The sequence below is a fragment of the Periplaneta americana genome, chromosome 1 (genome assembly GCF_040183065.1).
Source record: "Periplaneta americana isolate PAMFEO1 chromosome 1, P.americana_PAMFEO1_priV1, whole genome shotgun sequence".
Lineage (NCBI taxonomy): Eukaryota > Metazoa > Arthropoda > Insecta > Blattodea > Blattidae > Periplaneta > Periplaneta americana.
In genome coordinates, this window is record NC_091117.1 from 159946369 (window position 1) to 159966191 (window position 19823).

The 19823-nt window shown below is 36.8% G+C and overlaps 1 protein-coding gene across 1 annotated transcript in view; it reads right to left on the reverse strand.

Moving 5' to 3' along the window:
- The window catches only part of LOC138702932 (protein O-mannosyl-transferase TMTC2-like), a 151805-nt gene that overhangs the window by 44212 nt on the left and 87770 nt on the right, over nt 1-19823 (reverse strand). Inside the window, exons 8-10 of the mRNA XM_069830343.1 lie at nt 16242-16486; nt 13866-14006; nt 7493-7577 (exon numbers count right to left, since the gene is read on the reverse strand). Of these exons, the coding sequence (XP_069686444.1) occupies nt 7493-7577; nt 13866-14006; nt 16242-16486 (471 nt within the window). The remainder of the gene's footprint in view (nt 1-7492; nt 7578-13865; nt 14007-16241; nt 16487-19823) is intronic.

Consider the following 19823-nt stretch of genomic DNA (forward strand, 5'->3'; position numbering starts at 1 on the left):
GAAGCTATTGAGCTTGTAAGGCAAGAAAGAAAGCAACTATTTGTAAGGAGGTAAAATTTTCTGGAGAAATATATAATGGCGAATTTTCATTTCACGTTACTATATTATGTTAATATACTTACGTTAATATATCTTTAAACCTGACATAAAGAAAATTTCCTCGCTTCACAGTTTGTGAACTACTCTTTTAACTCATTTCAGTAACGCCCTAACTTGCTGATACTTGCTCTCAATGTTTTCCAAATAAACTATGTGTAAATTTAAATTCAAGCATAATTTATCCAATTTATTAGTAATAATGTAAATTTATATTAACATACAGCAAGGAAATGATTTCAGTGTAAAAGCCTCACAATGTCCTATTGCATTTAATTGGGAGTAAAATATTTTCTTTAACATTTGTGCACCAATAGTCCCAATAATGCTTGACGAACAATGAAAGAGTATTGCTTTGAAATAATTAGTACCTACTACGTAAAATGAAATACTGTGTTCGTTTTTTGTTGTTTCGAAATTACTGCAATATTTATATTTCCTTCAAATATTGTATACAAATCATGTAATTATATAATGCTTTACAAACCACAGCTTTGAGAATTATATTATAACTGAGTAAGTCTATTGTTTCTTGTGTTATAATCGTCAAATATAGACACTGACAATAATTGTGTTTTTTGCCCTTCTGCTAAGTGTTTTTATAATGTCCAAACGTCAATTTAATTGAACACTAAAAGCGCAGAATAGATTCTTGTACATCCTTCCGGCTAAGAACTGGTAAGAGCAACACGTGAATGACGCAATCTGCACAGACCGGCGTTCCGCGCACATACACTCCACATTCAGTGTCTGATTTCTGACATGCCTGCTCTAGAATATGCCATTAGGAAAGTTCAGGATAACAGAAAAGGTTTGGAATTGAATGGGTTACATAAGCTTCTTGTCTATGCGGATGATGTGAATATATTAGGAGAAAATCCACAAACGAGTAGGGAAAACATGCAAATTTTACTTGAAGCAAGTAAAGCGATAGGTTTGGAAGTAAATCCCGAAAAGACTAAGTATATGATTATGTCTCGTGACCAGAATATTGTACGAAATGGAAATATACAAATTGGAGATTTATCCTTCGAAGAGGTGGAAAAATTCAAATATCTTGGAGCAACAGTAACAAATATAAATGACACTCGGGAGGAAATTAAACGCAGAACAAATATGGAAAATGCATGTTATTATTTGGTTGAGAAGCTTTTATCATCTAGTCTGCCGTAAAAAAATCTGAAAGTTAGAATTTATAAAACAATTATATTACCGGTTGTTCTGTATGGTTGTGAAACTTGGACTCTCACTTTGAGAAAGGAACGGAGATTAAGGGTGTTTGGGAATAAGGTTCTTAGGAAAATATTTGGGGCTAAGAGAGATGAAGTTACAGGAGAATGGAGAAAGTTACACAACGCAGAACTGCACGCATTGTATTCTTCACCTGACATAATTAGGAACATTAAATCCAGATGTTTGAGATAGGCAAGGCATGTCGCACATATAGAGTGTTAGTTGGGAGATCGGACGGAAAAAGACCTTTGGGAAGGCCGAGGTGTAGATGGGAGGATAATATTAAAATGAATTTGAGGTAGGTGAGATATGATGATAGAGACTGGGTTAATCTTGCACAGGATAGGAACCGATGGCGGGCTTATGTGAGGGCAGCAATGAACCTGCGGGTACCTTAAAAGCCATTTGTAAGTAAGTAATAGAGGAGATGGTGTGACTGCCTCACTGAAGCGAGCAAAGTCACCTTGGTAACAGAGCGCTGACGTACGATGACAGCGGAGCCGGGTTCAAATCCCTGTGATAACAGAAAAGTATTTGTGGTGGGCAAAGGCAACATTTTTTAGAATTTTTTCGGGGTTCTCCTTATTCCCTCCACAATTCCACAGTTACTCTCCTTTTCTACATTCTTCACCATAATCACCACTATCATTACCCCCATCATCTTCACCATCATCATTTTAAAAAGGTCTATCCAAAATAATGCGGTATGATGTAAGGCGCAGTGCTCTATCGGGACTTTATTAATACCCAAGCGGCATCAAATACGATGCTTTCCTTTGAAGAGACAAGATAAAGATTTGTTTATTGATCAGGCTTTCTCAGACGCCGCTCCAGTCACAAGAAGCGGTAACATATGACTACCAATGATGTGTTAGCATTTTTAATTGGCGTGCCGATATCAACTCCACGTGCAGTACGAAATACATTTACCTTATCTTGAGTTTATTGACGCGAGTTGAAATAAATATATATTGTAGCTAATGCCAGACTAATTGTAACTAAGCTGGTCTCACACTTATCTAGCAAAACTACTTTAAACAGAAACGTTTTTGCTTAAAGCATAAACGTTTTTGCTGTAACCGAAAACAATTTTGTTTTCCCATAAAGCACTTTAATTAAAACGTTTTTGCTGGAAACAAAAACGTTTGCTTTTTCCAAGAACATTAGAGCTATGGCAGACTAGAACGAAGAAACAAGTGAGAGAGGATGCAAGTGAGGTAGGCATAAGAGAGAGATGAGGGAAGGAGAAAAATGAGAGAGGAAGAAATGAGAAGAGAAGGAAGTAAAGAGGGAAGGGAGGAAGTAAAATGATATTGATATAGGAAAACGTAGCGGAGAAAGGAAGGAAATGATGAAGAAAAGGAAGAACACAAGACGTAAAAAGGATATGAATAGAGTAAAAAATGGCACACAGCTTATAACTGATAATTTTTATTATAAGATTTGTTAAACATACAGCAGAGTCCGTATAGGTCAGTTTCTATCTGATGCTTTTCCAATTCACTGCGGGCTAAAGCAGGGAGATGCACTATCACGTTTACTTTTTAACTTCGCTTTAGAATATGCCATTAGGAAAGTTCAGGATAACAGGCAGGGTTTGGAATTGAATGGGTTACATCAGCTTCTTGTCTATGCGGATGACGTGAATATATTAGGAGAAAATCCATAAACGATTAGGGAAAGCACGGGAATTTTACTGGAAGCAAGTAAAGCGATCGGTTTGGAAGTAAATCCCGAAAAGACAAAGTATATGATTATGTCTCGTGACCAGAATATTGTACGAAATGGAAATATAGAAATTGGAGATTTATCCTTCGAAGGAGCCACCGGCGTGGCTCAGTCGGTTAAGGCGCTTGCCTGCCGGTCTGAAGTTGCGTTCGGGCGCGGGTTCGATCCCCGCTTGGGCTGATTACCTGGTTGGGTTTTTTCCGAGGTTTTCCCCAACTGTAATGTGAATGCAAGGTAATCTATGGCGAATCCTCGGCCTCATCTCGCCAAATATTATATCGCTATCACCAAACTCATCGACGCTAAATAACCTAGTAGTTGATACAGCGTCGTTAAATAACCCACTAAAATAAAAAAAAATCCTTCGAAGGGGTGGAAAAATTCAAATATCTTGGAGCAACAGTAACAAATATAAATGACACTCGGGAGGAAATTAAACGCAGAACAAATATGGGAAATGCTGTTATTATTTGGTTGAGAAGCTTTTATCATCTAGTCTGCCGTAAAAAAATCTGAAAGTTAGAATTTATAAAACAATTATATTACCGGTTATTCTGTATGGCTGTGAAACTTGGACTCTCACTCTGGGAGAGGAATATAGGTTAAGGGTGTTTGAGAATAAGGTGCTTAGGAAAATATTTGGGGCTAATCGGAATGAAGTTACAGGAGAATGGAGAAAGTTACACAACGCAGAACTGCACGCATTGTATTCTTCACCTGACATAATTAGGAACATTAAATCCAGACGTTTGAGATGGGCAGGGCATTTAGCACGTATGGGCGAATCCAGAAATGCATATAGAGTGTTAGTTGGGAGGCCGGAGGGAAAAATACCTTTGGGGAGGCCGAGACGTAGATGGGAGAATAATATTATAATGGATTTGAGGGAGGTGGGATATGATGATAGAGACTGGATTAATCTTGCATAGGATAGGGACCGATGGCGGGCTTATGTGGGGGCGGCAATGAACCTTCGGGTTCCTTAAAAGCCATTTGTAAGTAAGTAAGTTGATCAGTCAGTTGGTCACACATAACCGTCACCAATTAAACCACATGTGAACTATTCTGGGCGAGCAGCTCACGGCTGTAGAAATCGCTGTGAATTGGAACACGTGTTTAATTTGAGGCCCTTCATCCATGATCAGACAGTGAACTATGTGCGTGTGACCAAGCTGCAGATTTGTCGTGGGAACAAATAAATCGCCAGAATCATCTTATTTTGGTGTTAGTTCTACATTTACAAGCTGTTTTCAAATTTCAATTTTATTGACGTATTCATTTCATTCAAGGTTTTCTGTCTTTTACTCCAAACTTTCCTACTTTTACTCTCCGCATTCGATCTACTGTGTATCATCTGTTCTGCATTTCATGAAGAACGACTGACCGAGAGTCATGAGCCATGACAATACGCGTGATGGGTTGGTCGCTCGCTCCGTAGTATACGCAGCAGGCTGGGTGCCGCGTATTTTCACACAGCAGAAAGCAAAACATCCACTGAAGCATCACGGACAATCAGTCGTCCCGGTTGTATGAAGGGTATCATATATTGAAAACTGTCTTCGATTTTGTTATGGAAATGTTAAACTGCCTGATGCACTAACACCTGTTTAGTGAACCTAGTAGGTATACTGGGTGTTCAGTTCAAAATGTGTCATGGCTCGCTGATGCCGTCATGTGGCTAGCCGATGAGCCTAGAGAATTCAATCTTCCTATACTTCCGCAGAGGTGTATAACCTGTGAGGCAGAGAAGTTGCCTAGCAAGTACGGCGTTCATTCTGAAGAGTACGCCGGTAGTGGCAGGAATGTGAACTGTTTGGAAATACGTACTGTCGGGATATGGGGAGAGGGTTAAGACGATTACTTACGTATTTGTTGACATTAACTTCGACGGTCAACATGGACACGGAGCATTTGATTTGTGTTGTGGAATGTTACCGTACGCAACCGATGATAACAAATACCTTTCGTACGACTTGCCGGCGCAAAACACAGTTCGAAAGAGGTTATGGTAGCACACAGACCGTACAGACCGCCATCTGTTGCTACGACGTTCAAGTTATACCGTACACGTTCTCAAGTTCAGATTGAAGAACGCCTTAAATAATAGGCAACTTCTCTGACATATAAGCTGAAACTCGCTTCAAATCGGTGACCCAACAACAGTGACGTCATGACACACTTTGAAATGAACACCCAGTATAGGCTATCAGGTTGAATAAAAATTACAGTAATATATATAAATAATAACAAAAAAATCAATAAATCAATAAAATAAAATAAAATTTTAACAAACTGTGTTGTCTATAAGGATATAAACATAATGTATAAGCAGCATTGAAAAAAAAGAAATAAGAAAGTGTATTAGTCTTTATGATTCAGTTGAACGGAACAGTTAACTTATAATATTTTGTAACAGTGTTATATTCGTAATGGCACATGACAAAATTAAATACATTAGAGAAACCAAGGAGGAAATTCTAGATAAGATTTATTGCTAATTTCTAGTTTGTCCCTTACTCAATTGTTTAATTTAATTTCAAAATTTAATTAAAGTTTATTTTGTATAAGAACAGTTTGATATATTTTTTAGATAATATTGTTCTAAATTAAAACATTAAGTGAAATTGTTAAGTAGGATAAAATCACTCTGTGAATTATTATTGTTACAATATTTCGTTAGTGGTATTTACATTACCTCTAATTTGTCATGAGAATATCCATTTGATCATAATAGTCTGAGCTACAGTATAATTATGTTCGTGTATCTATGTTCTCTTATTGTTATGTATAAATAAACTTTATTATCTGTTTAAAAAAACATTAATTTTAAAACCAAATGTCGATTTTTCCATTGGTTCTTTTAATTTCGGAATAAATTAAGCACGAATTTTGTTTGCTCCATCCTTGGCATTTCATCATATGGACGTTGACTGTGAAATAATAGAATCTGCATACAACTTACCATAAGTAGCTCCAACGTCAATCATTGTTTGTGATTAAGTATGTCTTAATATTCACTATTATAAAAATGTTAAACAAAGTTAGCATGTAGATTTGGTTTATCTTTATTAAATACTGTAAATGAAATAGATTATGTCTGCTATTGATGAAATTTGACACGCATCACAAAAACTTTATTCTTTTTATACAATCAGATATTTACTAAGCTATATTAAATATTTTCGTTACTGATATAATATTGATAATATAAAGCATTATTTCATTCAAAGAATTGTGTTATATAAAAATTATGTTTTCCTGTTTAAATGTTCAAGTACTTTCCAATTTTCGTGCTATCTAATATAAAAACTAATGATAACCTTCTTAGGTATGCTGTTTTGGGTATCAGACATTAAAAGGTGAAGTAATTGTAATGAACAACCTCGAGCGCTCGCGACCGACTGAGTAAACGTTTCAACCGATCGGTTATAAATTCTCGACTGCAAGGGCTCATGCGTATCATTTCCCAGCTGTCTTCTTCACAGCTGAGGCCTGATTGGCGAGCTCGGTCGGCGGTTTTCACGATAATGTAGAGGTCTTTTCATCTGATATTTTCTTCTACCCAGAACTTTTCTCCCGTTATGTACAGATACGAAAATTTAGTGAAGTTTTGGAACTAAAATGAATAATAATTGTGAAATTTTTGCACAACGCCCACTCTTCAGCAATTCTTATTCTTTCCTTTTATAGAATCTATAAAAGATGAAATGATTAGGTACTGAAATTCACTACTGAAGAGGACAGGTGATCCTTTTTTACGACAGTGGGCAGGTAATCCCTTTTTACAACAGTGGGTACATGATTTTTTTAAATTATAACAAATGAAAATTCTTTCAGAAGACTGAAACAGCATGCATACGTCTCTCAAAACAACTGAGTCATGCGCCATGCCAACTTATCGCTCCCTGCATACTCGACTTGTGCGTACGTAACGGCCGCCTCCGTATCAGTATAGCGAGCCCAAGCAAAATAAAAGCATTGTACTTTTTGTTTACAATAATACCACATGTTCTCGCTTTTTTCATTAATTTAAGCATTTTTTAACAATTATGGAATGTGTATCTGAGGATAATTACGAGTTCCTTTTGCAGGGTTTGTATGAATGTTTTCTTTACATAACTGTCGTAATTGAATATTTTTGTCCTAAATTATATCGAATTCTCTTCATATTTCACAATGTTACATAATGAATCACGCAGGGAGAAATTAATGTGTCAAACTATCACTACATTCAACAACTCAACTGCTTATCAAACCACTTATTGGCTAGCGAGACTTGCGGCTGCTGACCTTGAATAGACCGGGAACACAATTCGACTAGTTTCGGCTGTTTTCGATCAACCTACTCGGCGGACACTTTTGGAGATTGTTGCATGCATTTAACACATAAATCGAAGCTCTAATAGAATACTGGCAGAGAATTTGAGACACTCACCATAATGCCTGAAGACAGAAGCGTCTCCTGGGGCCAGCCTCTCGGCGCGAACATACCATTCTTCGGCTTCTCGTACGCGCGTGCGCTGTAAAAAATAAATACACTCATTGGATTTCCCATTATTTATATAGATTCCGGGGCTTCTAGCTCCTCCCTAAGGGCTCTATAAGTTAATTTTTCCTTTTTTTGATCTGTAAAAGTTACGCTAACAATTCAATTACTAGGTATTTGATCTATCTCTATTCTCACTCTTTAAACATTTTTAAACAACAATAGAGCTAATTAGAGGTGTCTACTTCCTTCACCAGTCTCAATTTAATTACAGTACTTCGCCGTTTCTGTTACGGCTGTGAGCAATAATGATCACGTCGCAGGGGAAGTCTGTTCACTTATTACCGCGTCGAAGTAGGTTTTGTAGATGACGACAACGGTCGGGAAAAGTAAATAATCGCAGGAATAATATCTTCATTGGGAGATGAAGAAATATTTCCTTCCTTCCACTCCCCAAATTGGGATAACCCTAGTACAGCGCCATTATTGGTATTCTCTTGTCATGAGTCAGCGTGATGTAAAGTCACAGCACATGGAAAGGACGAAAGAGAGACATCCTAGTCCCAATAAGAAGGGAAAAATGTCTACATTTTCTGTCGGAAATAGATTTCGGGCTCATTGGATTTAAACAAAACCTGACATTATTCTCAAACTGTATGAAATTAAATTTATTTATTTATTTATTTATTTATTTATTTATTTATTTATTTCCTTATTTATTTATTTCCTTATTTATTTAATTATTTATTTATTTATTTACTTATTTATGTATTTATTTATGTATTTATTATTTATTTATTTATTTTGATAATAATTGTAACATAAAATATTATATAAACAGAAAAACTTCAGCTCGCCCCTGAAAGAGTAGTTATATTGGTCTGCAGTTTTTGTGGGTGTTATACGAGACGTGATCAAATTAAAACCGTTCAAGCTGATTTAAAAATATATTGAGGGCAATGGAGGCAAAGCACCCGCAGCTGCTGAAATCAGCATCAGAGGCCAAAAAATCAAAATCTCACCAAACTTTAAATACCTCGGAATGACATTGCAACCAACCGCCAAATGCTTCACAAAACACGTGACAGAGAGGACAGCCCAAGCAGCAATAGCAATGCACGACATAAAAAATTACCGCTACTCAGCCTAGAAATAGCCCTAAACATATTCAAGGCCAAAATCATGCCGATACTATGCTAAGGAATTGAGGTTATATGGAGTCATCTCACAGAACGTAACCTAAATGCATTAGAAATGGTAAAATCAACATATCTAAAATGAGCACTTGCACTATCAAAAACAACTAGATCACGATTGGTATATCTCTTAGCTAGAGAACCTTTCCTAATAGAAAACATCAAACTTCGGTATTTGTTACAACACACCAAGGCTTTTGGAAACCAAATGAAGATCATGGAGAGAAAAAGAGAAGAAGTATGACCTGAGTTCTACGGCCTGACTAGACTGGCAATCCATGGCTTCCAACACCTAATATGTACCAACAAGACGTATCACGACCCAACCCAATTGTGTAGTAAAGTCTGTGAACGCTACCACATAGAACTATGCACAAAAAGACAAAGATCAATATGCGACTACGCAAATGCAAACTAAGGTTGAAACAATGCACATTTGTGCGCTTTTCAGTTTATTATAAAAATATATTTATTTTGGTGCATAAAAACTATGTTATATATAGAAATTATATGAATGCAGTAGGTTTCCTTAGGCATTCCATTGTATGACGAGGCTTCAGCGAAAATAAGACTTTGGCTGCTTATTGAACAACTTCAGCACTGCGCCTTTCACTTCATCATTGTATGGAATCTGTGTCCCTCCCAGAGCTATTCTTAAGGATTTGTAAAATTGAAAGTCTCATGGTAACAAATCGGGACTGTAAGTTAGATGGCCCAGAACTTCCCATCTTTTCCCCTCTAGCACATTCTGAACACTTCTTCTTTGCATGTATCTGGAATAACATTAGTCTTATTATCACGCACCTGAAGCCACCAGCGTAGCACAGGCAGTAGCGCGTTTGTCTGCTGATCCGGAGTTGCGCTCGCGAGTGAGTTCGATTCTCGCTTGGACTGATTATCTACTACGTTATCATACGTCAAAAACAGCAGATGAATTGAGGCGGAGCAAACTGATTTCATTTGATCATTCTTTGTGACTGCGTGTTGAAGTAATTTCCAAAGATTCGCATCTTTCCTCAGGGCTTCCTGGATTTATGGCGAATTTCCTGCTATCAAGAAATGCATATCGCTGAAGACTGAACCAGTAAATTACTCTGGAATATTTGAGACTTCGTAATTTCACACATGGTTATCATTATTCCTAAACTGTGGTCCGTTGGGTTTCGCTTGATGATAAGCAGTTAGTCCTTGTTGATCATAAGTGAATGGATTTTAATATTTTAATAATAGTTTAGAGTAAATAAAAAGTAATGTGTTGTAGCAATTAAAATCAAGTCTTGTGTGAAGGATTATTTTTGAAGTTTTTTACGTGCCGCAAATCTACGACACCAGCTTTACTTCTTTTCCGAAGTAAGACATAGGCTACTATGGATTTTTAACGTCCTTACAGGGCCAGTTTTAAATCCACGAAACTTTATCTAATGGTAACGGCATGATAGTCAGTATATCAGTGAGGAAAGTTAGTAACGGATATTCTGACGTCCTTAAGACAAGTCATTTATATTTTTGTTGATAACACTAGACTTAAAAAAATGTAGTGTATTTATTTTCTATTGATTGCACAAATCTTCATGCCGTACTTTTTCCGCAGCATTTTAACATTGTCTGTCATTAAAAAGGCCTGATTTTTAAACATTATTACAAATACAGACTTTATACAGTATTTTACAAATCTGGCTTTCAGGTATAGCTCCTGTAAATCTGACTTAACCCCTTCAGGCCTGGTGTACAATGTTTCTTTTTTTCTTTTTTGGAAAAATTCAACGTGATAGAAATGGAGAATATTATATTTGAAACATTTCTATACCTGAATTAAAAATAAAATTTAAAATACTGGGGCCCCAGGAGTCAAATTGTCCCCAAATTTTGATTTTCTGTGAAGACATGATTTGGGAATTTTGGATCCCTAGAATGATTATGAGACCAGTTATTTTTTTTCAATTTTTTAAATGTAAATTCAGGCCTGAAGGGATTAAATAATTTCAAGGGAAAAATTGTTTCGGGGCCGGGCATCGAACCCTGATCCTTTGGCTGAGCGCGCCAACGCTCTACCGACAGAGCTAACTAGGAACTCTACAAGACACCGGGTCAATTATTCCCTTTCTATCCACATACCTCAAGTGGGTCGACAAGACAGCAGATACCCAACATTGATTGCATACTTTTCTGTGTGGCTTAAATTTGTGATGTTCTGTTAACGAAGGGAAACGTGTATAGTACAAATTTGGCTTTCAGGTATAGTTCCTTGTAAAGCTGACTTGAATAATTTCAAGGAGAAGCCTTTGGCCAGTTGGCGCGCTCAGCCAAAGGTCCTGGGTTTGATGTCCGGGACCGGAACAATTTTTCGAAAAAAAAAATCGAAAAATCGAAAGAGGAGAATTGGGAGGACAAATTTAAAAGGTACGCAAACGCGTCCTTGCAAGGGGTTGGGGGCTGTACGAAACTAAATATGTGAGCTCCAAGCCTGTTGGCCACTAGTTTCACTCCGGGTTACGCTGCTCCACTGAAGGAGCTCTAGAAAATTTTGAAGGCGAAAACCGAAAATGGACGTGACCTCTTAGGTACCACATACGCGAGGGGGACGAAAATGTGATCAAAATGATCACGGGACGGGACGAGGAGGAGATGGCTCGTGTAAATCTGCACATTGAAATGAACTGTGTCATTTCGCAGTGCAGGAGGAGTTCGATGACAAGGCAAGTGAAGACCGCCAGGAGAGACGCCATGAATTCTGAATCTGCAATTTGGAAGGTTCCCTGTCCTTTCGCATTGCGACTACATGAGTGACCTTGCACATGTATTTAGTAATTTTATAAATTCTGAACTAGGGCATTAAGTCGTTTGTTAGAAAAGAAAAAGGGGATTTTTGTGGGGAGGGGCACATAGGTCCGTGGCCCATTTCTTTTAGGGCTCATCCCGACATTTTTCTTAACGCCTTAGGAAAACCACGGAAATACCTTAGGCAGGATGAGTTCTCTCAATATAAGGGACTAGCCAATTTGGCTTTTAAGTAATAGGTCGATTGATTTATTTATTTATGATAATTTTTCCCTTGAAACGACTTTATATTTATTTCCTCATTTGTTTTCAATCATTTTTCATCACAAAAGTCTATTGAAACTGTTATGTTTTACCATTTTATTTCCAGTACAATGTGATTTTTTAAATAAAGGAAGTACTTATTTCTTTCCTTCTACTGTTTCCCCTCTTACCTATTAATATCTTCGTTTTAATAGAATTTTCAACATAATATGATTGCCACTATGATAGACTAAATAAGTAGAAAACGCGAACGGTATGTTGACAAAGCAGTCAGGATATTTCTGTGTTAAATATAATTTGTATGATTAAGAAACATTCTCAAAATTTGTTTTCAAACTTGTCAAAATACTTATTATTAACACAGTATTGTTATAAAGAACTATCCCGTGGCATTTTATTAAAAGAGATAAAATTTTGAGTCAGACAAGTTTTGATATATTTCTTTTTTTCAGATTATTACTGATCGTTGAGTTTCAAATAATTGATTATCCGACAGATATTTCACCATAGTTATGTCTTATAATTTATAACATCAATGACATAGCTTCCATCAACCCAAAACATGTTCAAAACATACAGAGGTTAGTCTGCCTGGAGAGAAATAAAAAAATAGGTTCCAGCCGCCAAATTACTCTTTAAGAAACAACCACTCATATAAATTGAGGGAAAGAAGACAGAGGACGGACACTGGAAAGTTTTCGTTTCTCAATCGTACTATCAGGGACTGGAATGCTTTACCTGCAGACTTACTAAAGGCTTTACCAATAACCAAAAATGTATTTAAAAATAGGTTAAGAACTTTACTAATAGATGGTAGTATATTATACACACTACTTGAAGGGTGTAATTGATATTTGTTATTGAAATGTTTTATCAGTGAAGAAGTGTGTTGTGTCAGTGAAGTGTGAAGTGTGTTGTGTCAGTGAAGTGTGTTGTGTAAGTGAAGTGTGTTTCTGTCAGTGAAGTTTCTTTAGTTTATAGTGGCAGTGCAAAGTATTTGAACAATGGAATATTTTTGAAGTGTTAGTGAAATCAGGATAGTATCATGAAATGTGTCGTAGTTCCAGTGCAGTGAGTGAATTGTCGGCGAAATGAGTGTAGTGCTGAAAGGTACTTGTGCAGGTATGAACATAAAATACTCGCGGGTTTTAGTTCGAACTCAGGGTTAAGATACAAATTATATTTGCTTTAAATGTTATTTTAAGTGATCGTGCTTCATTTAATTTAGGATGCTCCCTGCATTATTATTATTATTATTATTATTATTATTATTATTATTATTATTAATTTATTATTAATGGTATTTTTTATTAATTGTGTTTATTATTAATTGTCATTATTGAGTGTAATTAGTTACCACTGCCACCGGGTATATACCCATTTGCAGTGTCAATACATACATACATACATACATACATACATACATACATACATACATACATTACATTACATTACATTACATACATAACATTTATAGGATATTCTCTCTTAATCGGCTCCGGGAATATGTGGGAGAATTGTTTAGATTTAATTGGGAAAAAACAAATAATGTTGTAACAACTTCAACATCATACATGAATTCTGAAACAGTCAATAATCTCGATTCTGGATGAGAAAGTGATATGAAATCTATAAACAACTATAGAGAGCAAGAGATTTTCCAAATATCATATTTATCCTTGCACGAAGAATGTCAGGAGTAGGGGGTGTGCGACAATTAAGAATTTTCTGTAATGTTTATATGAAAGAAAGAAGCTGGTGATGAATGAGTTTAAATTAGTATTTAATTTAAAAGTTCGTTTTATACTGGAACATTGATTTCTTCGTTATAGAAATTAGTAACGAAGATAGGTAAGCAGCAGTAATAAAGTTGAAAACAATAGGTTTCATGTCATTTTAAATTTAGGGTTCAACTGTATCCCGTTGATCGTCAGCATTACAAAGAAGAGCCCGAACTCGCGTAGGATAAGCAAGGAACACAGCCTGATAGATATGCGGCATATCCAAGATATTCAAGAGCCGTCTCGTTGCTATAGGAACGACAGCATTCAATTACCGGTATTGTATGTGACTTGAGTACGTACATTGCGGGCGAGCAATTTGCCATAAGTGAGATGCGCCGGAACATGGTCTGGACGTGTGGAGAGGGACGCCCGGAACCACGGCTCGGCGTCGGCGTCTCTGCCTAGACGGCTGTACGCCTCGCCCAGCATGTTGAACAGGCTCTGCAACGAACAATGACACCACATCTACTGTAGCTACAGTATTATGTAAGCTTCTGATGTAACATAATTCCCTGTCACACAGCAGTGCATTTTCCTGACACAAGGAATGTTAGTTGGAAATTTCTTATCTGTTATCTGATTACCTCACAACAAGAAGACACTGAAGCTCGATTTCCGATATAGTCTGAAGACATTAATTCGTCAATTTAAGACAGAAACTTAATCATAAACAAAAGCAAGAGAAATATTTTGAATTCAATATTTTCTAACGTTAAAAAAAAGAGTTCGGCCAAGTTTGGGAAGAGACAATGTCCCCTATAATTCCGCCTAAGCTCTTCATAACTTCAGAAATAATTGAGGGATTGGCTGGAAGAAGGGCGTAATTCGAATTACGGCGTTTATCCGTAAAATGGCTATATGCGTTCTTGGGCGGCGCTTCTACAAACCACCAAAATATTATGCCTCTAGTTCCAATAGATTCCAATAGAGCGGTATTATTGAATTGCGTCCGTCTTCCATCTCACTACTGTGGTTCGAGGACCGGCGAAGGGAACTGCAAGGGTGTTCGCGTTGTCTGACGAATGTTCTGATCTAACCTATCTTTCGCCTAATGGAAGTGAATATAACCCTTCTGATGTTGAAAGTATCAGTGAAAATGAATTACAAACGCAAAGCTAGAAAACGGGAACGGTTTAACAAACTATGAAAGAATAATCTAGCAAGCGACTACGAAATTACGTCAAAGCTTACACAAGTAGGTCAGGAAAAATGGTGAAAGAAATACAGTATTACTATTTATTTTTGTCAAAGGAGAATGAATATAAGATACTAATAATATAGGCGTAAACAGTGCTATAAAATGTTAGATTCAGGCTATTTATAGTAGTCAGTCATTTAGGAACGACCATATTTCTGACAGGTTAGCAGCAAAACATTTCAGCCAGTTGCTGCCAGAAGAAATATGAGATGTCTACAGAGGAACAAGCCATTTTTCATTTTCCGTTGATGATTTTGGGAAACTGGAATCAAAACCCAACAGGATACATTTCTTATGGGATATCTGGAGAGGAGGACCATTAAGCAACGTCAAACAACTGTAAAACCACAGCACCGAGAATGTTCTTGGGTATACAGTATCATGACTGAGAAGAATTTTTATACAAATCCTTTATTCTGTCATTGTTTAAAATATCTAAGAAACACTGATAACTGTGCAAAATATAGTGAAACTAGGAGAGACTGTAATGACAGATATGAGAGGCAAGCACTCCAATAGGCCTCACAAGATTCTAGATGTTGTTTATGTTACGTTATTAGATCACTTAAAGTGGTATAATGTTTGTAAGCCTATATTCTAGGTACTTTTAGTTAAAATAACTCGAAATAAGTGGGATTAATTATGTTTAATTTTCTGATAAAAATTTAGTAAACGAACATATTATATATATATTTTTTTTTGTAGAACATATATTGTAATTATCTTCATTATTGTAGTATAGACCTATATATAGCCTTTCCTATAGATATATAGAAAAATTAACAGTATTTCAATACTTTCAACCCTCTTCTATGGAAGAAGGGCGTAATTAAAAAAAATGAAAGCTTCGTTCTCGTATAATATTCAAACATTAACTACGGAACTCATTGTAATCATATGAGAACGTATTACCCTACACTATATATGAATAGTGTCATATTCCAGCAAGAGATGCAGGGTACAGTTAGTTTTTGTTGATTATCTCAAAACTATGTTTCCTGAGTTACGCCCTTCTTCCAGCTAACCCCTCAATTGATAATGTGGAAACTCTTATAACAGTGAGAATCAAATAATCACATTTTCATTTCTACAAATATCACATACCAGATTGATATCCCACGACCTTTCCGCGACTCCTACTCACCATTATTGAAACTCAGATCTGACTGAAAGCGTGATAAGGCGAATACTACTTAAGATAGAACTATGAGATTTTCAGACTTATTTCTCCAGTGTTAATCTATTATCTTGCAGTTTTGTAATAGAATTTAATTTCCTCTTATATTCAAGAAAATGTGGAGCTTAAACTGACAATCGAACAGTATCGAGAAACTGGAACGCAATTAACAAACATCATATTCATAATAATTTACGCAAACAAACCGATCTCAAATATATCACGTGTTACTTTCTCAGTAAAACAAATTATATTTCATAGAAATTAATAATTATTAGGCATATATTTACACATAGCCTACCTGTGGAGCATAGTAATGGGGTCTCTTCCGCACGGCCTCCAGGAACACGTCCACGGCCTCCTGTAGCTGGCCCTGTTCCATGGCGAGGCGACCCAAGTGGAAGAGACAGGCGACCCTGGCGGCGTAGTGCGTGCGGGGGTCCCTCAGCCCCGAACCGTCCAAGCCCGCGCAGCCCCGCAGAACGCTCTTGGCTTCGTCCACTCGTCCGACGCGCCCGAGCACCAGGCCCAGGTTCAAGTGTGCCACTACCAGTTTACAACGTAATTATTTGTTGTAGTGTTCTCACCATCATCAGTCTTCAAGGACTGAGTCCTTTGGCCCGTTTCACTATCTATCTTGTGAAGATTATTAACCAATATTAGCCAATCAGAAGTAATGGATGCCTGGTCATGTCAGAAGGAACATGTATCAATTACGGTGGAAATGGCATAACTTTCCATTTTTATCCTGAACATCAAACCCGAGTTCATCTGAATAGAGATGAATAACGACCGAGAAAGCAAGACTAACAGCGCCCGCAAAGCCGAAAACCCGCACGACAATGTTCTATACTTCGCGTCGTTGACGTAAAGACTGCTTGTGTATGTTTCGAGACTCCGAGATTGATCACTCCCGAAGTCCTGAACGTCAAGCAGCTTTGAATCGCCACAGTTGTTTATACCTGACTGAACTTCTATCTAGCCTACTTTGGCAACTGTTATATGTGTATAAACAGTCAAGTAGCCTATATGAAACATCATCTCTACTTTTCAGTTTATAATAATCCGTTCCCCAGTCTTTATTTAAAAGGCTAGAAATTTTCTTTTCATATGTTTGAGAACAAGTGTGCAATCTCAAGTAAAGAGATATTAACGTTATGTTTTATGTTTCTTAGAAATGCAAATTTCTTTGAGAATTATTTTTTCTATGTAGGCCTATATAACCATAGGTAATAACATATAATAGAACCAAAACATTTTCATAACTAAGATGCTGTTCTGTTTTGTCTTTTGGTCTCATTTAAACTATTTTAAATGTTATTTATTTCAATAATGTATGTTATTCAAAGTTACGAAATATTTCCATGCCGACCATATGTTATATCGAGAATGATGAGCGAGACTCGAAGCGCACGAGAATGACGAGACGAGACTCGAAAGACAAATGCAACCAACACAGCAAGCGAGAGCGGCAGTTAGTTTTGTTCATCTCTAAATCTGAACCACAGCAGAAAACATTCTTTGATACGCTCTAAAATTTTATTCCGATATTGTATAAATACTGTTGTACCAGGACACAAGAAGTAGGTACATTTTTTGTGCAAAGAATATGTATGTATGTATGTATGTATGTATGTATGTATGTATGTATGTATGTATGTATGTACGTACGTATGTAAAATTTAAATTATGGTTTATTTAACGACGCTCGCAACTGCAGAGGCTATATCAGCGTTGCCGGTGTGCCGAAATTTTGTCCCGCAGGAGTTCTTTTACATGCCAGTAAATCTACTGACATGAGCCTGTCGCATTTAAGCACACTTAAATGCCATCGACCTGGGCCGGGATCGAACCCGCAACCTCGAGCACAGAAAGCTAGCGCTATACCGACTGCGCTATCGAGGTCGACTCTATGTATGTATGTATGTATGTATGTATGTATGTATGTATGTACGTACGTGTTTCTCTTTCTTTTTCTCTCTTTATTTCTTCCTCCTTTCATTTCTTCCTCGTTGGTTTTATCTAACCGTTACGTTATTTTACAAACTACTGCGTCGTAGGAGAATGAATTTAATTTGATCACCACCTGCCAAATTGAGTACCGGGTCTTTCCCTGGGGCAAAAGCCGGCCTTAGGGATGCCGACCACGTCAGCACATTCTAGCACTGAGGCCAAGAATTCATGGAGCTCTACTTTTATACTGTCCATGCGACTTAATGGGTTCTAAAGAAGGTAGCTTTACATTTAACGCCAGGCATATTCACACTGGTGACTCTCTGACTGTGGAATCGGCACTACGTAGGACTGCTGTGGAGGAATCACAAGGCAATCACAAGTCAAAGGACCAACGCCCAGCCTCATGGAATGGAGATTAATCTCTATCCACACCGGGAATCGAACTACGGAATGCTTGGTACGCCATCCACAGAATCATAGCGACGGACATGTGTATGTTACCAACTATCGTAATTATTATAGAACACATCCACAACATGCTCCTCTTTCCTCTTGCTGGAAAAAGTAGAGAAACAAAAGCTGTACGGTAGATAGCCTACGAGGGTAGATAAGCAGTAGCTAGAGGGGTTGTCCAGATGTAACGGATTGAGTATGATGGCGGAGCGATTTTCAGATACGATTGACAAGAATAGCAGGAAATTATCAGACAAATGTTCTCCTAGGACCTATTGTATACTACCAATCTCCTGTGCCACAAATCAGACCCGACTTCCTTTGTGACAAATCGCTTGTTAACGTGTTAGCTATAGGCTGGGCTTCTCACTATAATCGAATGTCTTAAGTTATACAGGGCTTTCATTTCAAAACTTCCCAGTCTAAATAATCATTTAAATTGAATTCAATTTAAACAACAAAAAACACTTCAATTTAGATATTGAGGGGAAAGTCTGAAACCAGGCTTAATTGCATTTTAGGTTTCACCCCTACCCCCAGCTACCAGCACTTTGAAATTTCAAATGGCATCCCTATATTTTGATACTTCAATATTAAAGAGTATTCAATTGTTTATACACCTCATTTATTCGTTTTCGCATCTTTTGTTTTCTATCGTCGCCTGGCAGCCTGTATTTTTGTTATTGTCAGTTGATTGTAGAATGAAAAAGCAGCTTATTTTGTGTGATTTTCTAAATTTAATCAATAAAGATTATTTATGTTTTCTCTCGAAGGGTATACACCATATTAAAATAATTTAATACACAAACACATCTATTACATGAAATGCTCAACAAGTTTTTGTAGCTTTATTTTTTTGAGCTTTAATCAACAACAACAACAACAACAACAATTCAGGTTGCCGGACAACGATAGAAAACAAAAGATGCGATAACAAATGAATGAGGTGTATAAACAATTGAATACTCTTTCGTATTTAAGTATAAAAATATAGGGGTGCCAATTGAAATTTCAAAGTGGGGATGGCTGGGGTTGGGGGTGAAATCTGAAATGTAATTAAGTCTGGTTTCAGATTTCACCCTCAATATCTAAATTGACGTGTTTTTAATTGAATTAAATTTAAATAATTAGTTATTTAAACTGGGAAGTTTTGGAATGAGAGCCCTATATATGATTCTGTTAAATGCAGTAACTGTACACAAAACAATGTTCGTTCCAGTAATGACATAGTGGTGAGTCCCGGGCCTAATGAATAAAAAGAAATATTGTAGATTAGAATAATACTAAAAAAAAAAAGTAGATAAACAGAGTAAGAAATGTACACGTGAAAATGAATGAGAAGTTCAAATGTTCCAAATAAATGTAAAGAAAATAATGAAATAACTACGTGGGATAAACAAATGAAAATCACCTTAATAATATAATATGAAGAGCAGCAAAACAAGACAACTAGGATGTTTTTCCTCAGTATAGG